Here is an 8,660-nt window from a genome sequence, read left to right on the forward strand (position 1 = left end):
ATTCTAAATACTCATACTTAACCTACAGATAAGTGTAGCTCTCATCTCTTAGCAAAGAAGATAGTTTTTGGTAGTAGATGGAGATAATTACAGAAAGCCACGTGATTGTTTAAAATGCAGAGAACAACTGATCCTGTATGGCCAGCCCCATCTACATACAACTCCTGCATGTAACTGATACATCTCCATACAACTCTTGCATGTAACTGATACATCTACATATAACTCCTGCACCTAACTGATATATCTACATATAACTCCTGCATGTAACTGATAAATCTCCATACAACTCTTGCATGTAACTGATACATCTACATATAACTCCTGCACCTAACTGATATATCTACATATAACTCCTGCATGTAACTGATATATCTACATATAACTCCTGCACCTAACTGATATATCTACATACAACTCCTGCATGTAACTGATACATCTCCATACAACTCTTGCATGTAACTGATACATCTCCATACAACTCTTGCATGTAACTGATACATCTCCATATAACTCCTGCATGTAACTGATAAATCTTCATATAACTCTTGCACCTAACTGATATATCTACATATAACTCCTGCATGTAACTGATAAATCTTCATATAACTCCTGCATGTAACTGATAAATCTCCATACAACTCTTGCATGTAACTGATATATCTACATACAACTCCTGCATGTAACTGATACATCTCCATACAACTCTTGCACCCAAGGTTACATGACAGTTATCAAATTCTAAGTGACAAGCCCCAAACACATACATACAGGCAATACTAACTGGACTCAGCAGGTTTCACATACATACATACAGAGAGAGAGAGAGAGAAATAAAAAACAAAGTAGAGTGTGTCCAAGGCACAAGTCTGGAGTTGACCTGTCTGGCCAGTACACACCACACACACATACACCCCAAGAAAAATATAAAAATGTTCTATAAATATTATCTCTGTATCCTATAATTAGGGCTGAAATAGAATCTTCCTGTTGGCCACCTTACAAAAATTTCAACTTCACCTTATACAATTATTAATGCCAGATATTTTAAGATATAGAAAACACTGCTTTCAAAATACTCAGAGGGGCTAGGTTGTATGTAGCTCTTTGGGGAATATTTGTTCCCCATGTGCAAGACCTTTGGTACAACAACCAGCATTACCAAAATGTGGGTGTCGGTGGAAAACCTGAAGTCGCACAAGAGACCTCTTCCTTTAATGCCATGTGCTCGCTACATTCTATGTGACTGTCATCTGACTCGTTGGAGTTCAGTTCCAGCTTGGCTGATTTGAAAGGGTGTTGAAAGCAACCATGTTGTCACTGAAAATATTATATTCATTAAACATTCTCTGAGCTTAACTGGTGACGTCTCGCCCCTCCCCTAACACCACACACACACCCCTCAGGAGCTATGAGTTGAACCTGAAGTTTGTGCTCTACTACAGAGCTACACCCCCAGCCCAGGGTGAGTCTTTAACATTGGGAAATACTCAAGGTTTCAGGACTCGAAGTGTGTTTGTGAATTTATAAAATTCCAGATGTACTTGACGGTACTCAGAATCTGCCATTTCAAATGTGGGTTCTGGGTTCTCATGGCAGATCTAGTGAGTCAGAATCAGAGTCCCAGGAAGCCTCATCTTAGGAAGCTCCCTAGGGATCCGTGAGCACACTCACATTTACCAGGTGAACCAGACCACAAGAGATAGACTGCCCGGGGAAACTGGGGGCAGAAAGAAAAAGTAAAAATAACTAGAAACATTTGACTAGAATGTGGGCCCACGTCACATATTTCACACATATGATTTGACTATACAGATTCTCAGAAACAGGCATCCATAACTCATCTTTACAGATTAAGATATTAAAGCAAAGAGGTGTGGAGACATAGCATGAAATCCAGTAGTCACCAGGAAACCGGATGGGATTTCCTAGTTTGCTTTCCTATTGCTGTGATAAGCGCCAGGACCAAAAGCAACTGGAGAGCAAAGGAGCTTATTTGGATCATAGTTCCAGGTCACAGTCTACCAATGTGGGACGTTAAAGCACAAACTGAAGCAGAAACCATGGAGGAAAGCTGCTTACTGGCTCCCTCCCTCTTGCTCAGTTAGCTTTCTTATTCAGCCTAAGTGTCTAAGGATGGTACCGCCCGTAGTGGGCTGGGCCCTTCCACATCAATTATCAGTCAGGAAAATCTCTTACAGACATACCCACACTTCTTCATTTTGTCTCTCTCCACTGTTCTCTGTGCACATTTCTCTTTAGGACCCTCTACACTACAAGATGCATAGAAAAAAATGGCTCCTGTCTGGGAATTCATCATCCAGGAGGGAAGACACTCAAGTAGATGTATCAGTGACTTAGTGCTAAGATAGGTGGGCAAGCACAATCAGGTTCTGAAAGGGGAAGATATTACGGGGAGTTCTTCATAGTGGGTAGGAGATAGGATATTTGTACATATGTGTCCATACGTGTTTTTGCATGTGTACACATATAAGTGCAGGTGGATATGTGTGTATGTTCATGGAGGCCAGGTGTCACTGCCTGGTGTCCTCCTCTATGGCCCTCCATGTTATTATTTGAGACAAGGTCTTTCACCAGACCTGGAGCTGACTGATTCAGCTGTGCTGGTAACCAGTTGACTCCAGGAATTCTCCTGTCTCTGCCTCCCCAGCTCTTAGGCTTCAGGTGCACACTACCACACCCAACTTTTTCCACAAGTGCAGGGATCTGAACTCAGGACGTGACGCTTCTTTAGCAAGCACTTTAGCCTGCTGAGCCATCTCCTTCTCCCCAAGGGAATTCTCAAGGGAACCGCAGGCATCTCATTCTGGGAGCTGGCCAAGAAAGTGGGGGAGGATTATGGGAGAACCCTTGGAAGTTCCAGACAGAAGAAAATTAATAAATAGCACAGTATCCAAAATGGGGAATCATTGGGATGCTGACACACATCAACGGAGTCAGGAACTTTGAATGTATTTGAAGCATGCAAAGGCCCACGTCCAGTGTTTCAAGCTCTCGCCTGAATAGGAGCCACGTGTCATGCTTCACAGAGAGATGAAGCTATGCAAGATTTGCAGATGGTGTCATCAGTGACAAGCTTGTGGAGCTCGGTTTCCTGATTGCATCATTCCATGAAGAAGGGATTTGTGTCGATTGTCATACTGATTTTTTCCCTCAGTACTGGGGGCCAAAGCTGAGTCACTGTGGGTGCCAGGCTAGAGGTCTGCCATAGCCTAGCCTAGCCTAGCCCTCATTGCTTTTAAAAATGCTTTCAAGCTGGTAATGATGGAACTAACCTTTAATCCCAGCACTCCGGAAGCCGAGGCAGGTGGATCTCTGTGAGTTCAAGGCCAGCCTGGTCTACAAAGCAAGTTCTAGGACAGCCAGGGAAACCCTGTCTTTCCTGTGGTTTATACCATGAGTGTTTGGTGGCCTCAGAGGCCAGAAAGTGGTGTTGGAGTTACAGGTGGTGATGAACTGCCCAATATGGATGCTTGTAGAGGTCCAGAGGTCCTTGCACACACAGATAAGCACTGGAGAAGCCAGGAAAATTAAGCACAGAGTTTCAATCTCTTGCCTGGAATAAGGGGCTTAGCTATTTTCCCAGATTGCTAGGATGGGGGGTGGGGAGGGGAATGTAGTTTATAATCTTTGCTTCCTGTTGGGCCAAGCTCTGCTTGTGTCCCCCAGAATATGATGTTTATTTATCCCAGACTCACCCCCGACCTCCGCTACCAATAGAACCTTGAGCATTACTTCTATGTCACAAAACTCATCCTAATGAGCGATGTCGCTTGTGCTTTACCACAGCCTAAGTGACCTCTGTGCGGTCTTAGGGCCAAGCCAATGCTGGCCCCCACGGGCATTGTGTTTAGCCCTGTCAGTCTTCCTAGACCCTAATCTCGAGCACTGTTTCTAAGTCAACGGTTGTACTCACTGGGCTGAGTTACTTGTTCTCTGAAAACTTCCTTCCAAAACTGGGCCATGCTTAAGTATGGCTAAAGTAAAATGCTCTGGGTCAGACTCAAGTCTCGTCCTAGCACTGGTTACCAAAACCAGGCTGAGCCAGTTTGTATTCTTCTCTCACTCTGATCATTTCTTTCTGCTTGCTGTAAAGCCTGCAGGACCCATCCACAGATTCAGGGAACTGAACTCACGGCCTCAGCAAGAACGCTAAGCCAGCTTTCAAGTACCTCTCAAACATGCATATGTATATGTGTATATATATATATGTATATATGTATGCATACATAATGTATATGATGCATGTATATGTATATGATATATATGAATATAAATAATTGTTTAAGGAAAAAGAAGGATAAAAAACATTTTTAAAAAGGCCTGTCAGGAGCTGAGGAATGAAGAGGGATGAGTAGCCAGGTGAGGAGAGAGAGCTCCTGGCATGAAACTGGTGACCACAGAACATCTCAACGCCTTTAAAGAAAGGGGCAGACACCATTTTCACTCTCCAATGTGTCCCCATCACTGTGATGTCATCTCTCCAAGGCTTTACCAGGGCCATGGAGATGCAGGTACCATTCTCTTAAGTCTCCAGAACTGAGAGCTAGTGAAATCTCTATTGGTTCCCCAGCCCCTGCATTTATTAAAAGTCACAGTAAACAGATTAACATGAAGTATAATTCAGATGCAATAAAATTCACCTTTTTCTTGTGTGCATGCCTTGAGCTTGGGCCCTGTGAGTGTGGGTACAACCGTGGCAGCCTTGTGTGTGTGCATTGATTCACAGGACCACCAAGAAGGAAGGCAAGAACTAACTACTAAAGTTTACCTTCTCACTCCTACACATGTGCTGTGGCATCCCCCACCACATCCTCGACTCCCAATAGAATGTGACTTGAAATTTCTACAAAAGAAACTCCCAGACAGTTTTCCAAAGTGGTTGTATTACAGTCTTATTAACCATGTAGGTGTCTGTTTTAAGATAACTTTTACAGAGCACTGTGCAAAGGATGCGTTTGCACTATCTGTAGATAACTATCTCTGGTTCTTCCCTCATTCTTTACTGTTCTCCTTTTGACCATGAAGAACTATGACCACTTCCCAGCTCTGTCTGTGGTCACCTTCCCATATGTATTCTTGGGGACAAAGGGCCTCTGGGGCTGCCTGCTGTTTTGCCCAACTATGTTTCTATTCCTGGTATCTGTCACTTGGCTTGTTCAGCTTTTTTTTTTTTCCTTAAATGAAAACTTCTATAACCCCAGTGTGGAAATCTTGTCATCTTTCAAAACTCCTTTCTTTTAGCTTCCCAACAGTTTACTGACAAGGTGATAGCCAAGACCAGGATAGTAGACGCGACTCTTAGCTATCTGTGCCCCAGGACCAGATTTCACGGCCTGAGTGGTTAAACAACTAAGGAAGGGTCCGAGGGTTACCCAGCAGAATGGTCCAAAGCTCAGGGCAGACGGGTCTCTTATAAACTATGACTGTCCCCCAAAGTCACTTGCATTGATTGTATGGAGCAAAATAAATTCTGACCATTTATTTGGATTCTGCCTTCAACTTTTTTTACATATAGCAATGTCAGAGAAAAATACCAACGGAGGGGAAATATTTTTATAACACAGCCAGGACGTGCTGATTACAAAAGCGATTATGTGCACAGCCTGTGTTGTCTCTCCCCAGACCCACCGAAGTGCTGAAGGCAGAGCCACTTGCAACGTGTCGGCTCTCTTTCCATTTCTAGAAGTGATCTGATGCAATCCCACGTCTGTGAGCTGGGCCGGGGCCAGGTTCTTACTCTACAGTTTTACAACACACCAGCGTGGCTACTCCTGCAGCGCTGGGTGATCCTGGAAATCTGGCCGCCACTACTCGCTGCTGCTCGGTGGGAAGCATCAAGCTGTCCCAGATTGCTGTGTTGAGCTTGCCTGGGTCCCAGTCTCATCTGGTAAACCTTGCAAGGCAGTCTCGCTCACACTTATCCACCTTTCCGACCCTAAACTGCTCACGTCAGGGTCATGAAATACAAAAAGGAAAAAAAAAAAAAAAAAAAAAAAAACACCAGACCAGCTTGCCATCCCAGCCAGACCTGACTACCGCGTCTGCTGCTGATTCCCCGCAGCAGACAAAGGCTCACTTGACAGTTCCCATCCCGGATACAGCCACAGGCTTCTCTGGAGTCTTCCAGTCTGAAAAAAAGCTGTTGTCCCTTCTAGCAAGGTCTGAGCATCACTACCCACCCCAGCCTCACCGTCCCAGCCCTGCAACCCCTGAGGTCTGGAAAGCAAGACCAGGATGTGGATGCTCGCCTTGACAGGACTCACCCGGCTGGTGGAGAAGTGCCGTAGCGCCTGGCTACCCCGCCACAGCATGATGCAGAGGAGCAGGAGCGAGCGATTACCAGGAGGGCGGCGGGAGTGGGTAGGTACCAGGGCTGCAGAGGGTTGAGTGCTTCGCTCCGGCTCAGTCCAGCTCTGCTCACGGCCCCGCCCCCTCGAATGGCAGGTCCTGCCCCTCACCGCTGGCAGAGCTCCTGCCCCTAAGCACACGTGACCTGGTGCAGGTCTATAGAATGAATCGGTGCCTAACCCAAGGGCTTGCTCTCGGAAACTACCTGGACTCCGCCTCTGCTCCATGGATAGCCTAAGTATTCGCTAGAGGTGGGACCTTCCATAAGTTACTCAGACCCGCGGAGTTAGGCAGAGAGATGTACCTTATAATTTAATCGGACACCCTGTAAGGATTACTTTTTATTTTCAATTTGGCTCAAGGTAGGATGATCTGGGAAAGGGATTACCTGGACCAGGCACACCTAGATGGAACATTTCTTGGGTTAACTGAGGTGAGAAGATGCGTCCTGATTGTGGGTGGCATCATTTCATGGACTAGACCCTGAACTAAGAGTAAGAGTGAAAACGAAAAAAACCGTGTTGAGCAGTAAGCATGTGTGGATTTATTCTCTCTCTCTGAGTGTGACTAGCTGCCTCGGGTTCCCACCTTGACTTCCAGACAATGGTGGATAGTAACCTGGACTCCTAAATTGAATAAACCCTTTCTCCTTTAAGTTGCTTTTTCGTCAGGGTGTTTCGCAACAGAAATGAATTAGAACACTTCGCAAGTTACCGGCCTAACAGTCGCCAGAAAGCGACAGGCACACTTGTAGAGCTCCGGCTTGAACTGGGAAGATAAGGTGCTGGGCACCCTTACTTTAGGCATAGTCTGATATCCCCATCATCTGAGGATGAGGGTTGGTAAGATACTGTCCGCTGGCCTTGTCACACACTTCCAGTCCCCAGTAGATAACTCATACCTGCATTTGTCCCTTGCCTCTATGAAGAAACTTGCACACATGCTGTTGTGAAACCCTTGTCCCAAAAGGACTCCTTAGCCTGGAGTTCGGGGCTGCGTGGAGTTTCGTTCACTCTTGTTTTTTGATATTCTTCTGCCCGTGTGATTATTACTTCCCAACTGTTTATTGTGAATTCATTGATTGAACAGATTGACAGCGTTCTCTGTCACATCCGTACAGATGAGTTACTTTCTGTTGGACTCCACTATCCTTAGTCCCCTTAAACAACTCTCTCGATTTGTTTATATACTCGTGGGGGGCATTGGATGGCACTGGATACCTAAAGAAGCTGTTAAAGGCAGATCTGAAAGATCTTCAGTTTTGGTTTTTTATTTATTTATTTATTATTTTTGTTAAATTCATGAACCATACACTCTTTAACCCAAAGATGTAACAAACATTTGGTGAAATGTGCCTATTCTTACTGAAGTCTCTGAGACTCTGTCTGGCATTTTCTTTGTAATGATATGAAACAAATGTTACTGACTTCTTGCTTAAATCCATTTCACTTTTGAGCACTCAGAGATCATGCACAGTTGGTTAGAGAGCATCTTTCCATTTGTGTATGTATGTATGTATGTATGTATTTTAATATTTACTTCTGCTGGAGACGTGGCTCAGTGGTTAAGAGCACTGACTGCTCTTCCAGAAGTCCTGAGTTCAATTCCCAGCAACCATGGTAACTCACAACCATCTGTAATGGGATTCGGTGCTGTCTTCTGGTGTGTCCGAAGACAGCTACAGTGTACTCATATACATAAAATAAGTAAATAAATCTTTGGAAAAAAAAGATTTACTTCATTTTTAATTAGTGCAATGTGTTGTCTGTATGTGAGTGCTTGAGGCCTCAGAGGGGCGTTACAGGAAGTTGTAAGTCACCTGAAGTGGATGGTGGGAACTGAACTCCCATCCTCCGTAAGAGCAGTGTGAGCTCTTAACCACTGCCCTGGTCCAAGACATTGCCTGTAACCCTACCAGCTTATGGGCATGTTTCAGCTTTACTGACATGTAGATCAGCTTGAGGACACTGTGAGGCTTGAGATAATCCTTCTTGGAACGAAATGGTCAGATTATTTTACTAAAGATTCTGCTTTCAGGGAGCCAGAGAGATGGCTCAGTGGTTAACAGCACTCACTGCTCTCTGAAGTTCCTGAGTTCAATTCCCAGCACCCACACGGCAGCTCACAGGTGTCTGGTGCCATCTTCTAGTGTGCAGAAGTACATGCAGATAAAGAACTCATATACATAAAACATGTAAGCCTATCTATCTGTATCTATATGAATCTGCCTTCAGTATCTGAGGAATAAAACAGACTAAATCTTTTCTAAACTGAAATATCTTTTTATT

The 8,660-nt window shown here is 44.6% G+C and overlaps 1 protein-coding gene across 1 annotated transcript in view; it reads right to left on the minus strand.

Annotated features, from left to right (window-relative positions):
• Window positions 1–6,360, minus strand: part of Aldh1l2 (aldehyde dehydrogenase 1 family member L2) — a 49,337-nt gene extending 42,977 nt beyond the window's left edge. The window contains exon 1 of the mRNA XM_085843064.1: window positions 6,288–6,360. Coding sequence (XP_085699190.1) covers window positions 6,288–6,335 — 48 coding nt within the window. The 5' untranslated portion in view covers window positions 6,336–6,360. The remainder of the gene's footprint in view (window positions 1–6,287) is intronic.
• Window positions 6,361–8,660: the final 2,300 nt, after the last annotated feature.

Source organism: Mus caroli, unplaced genomic scaffold (genome assembly GCF_978045245.1).
Source record: "Mus caroli unplaced genomic scaffold, Mus_caroli_1 scaffold_9, whole genome shotgun sequence".
Classification (NCBI taxonomy): Eukaryota; Metazoa; Chordata; class Mammalia; order Rodentia; family Muridae; genus Mus; species Mus caroli.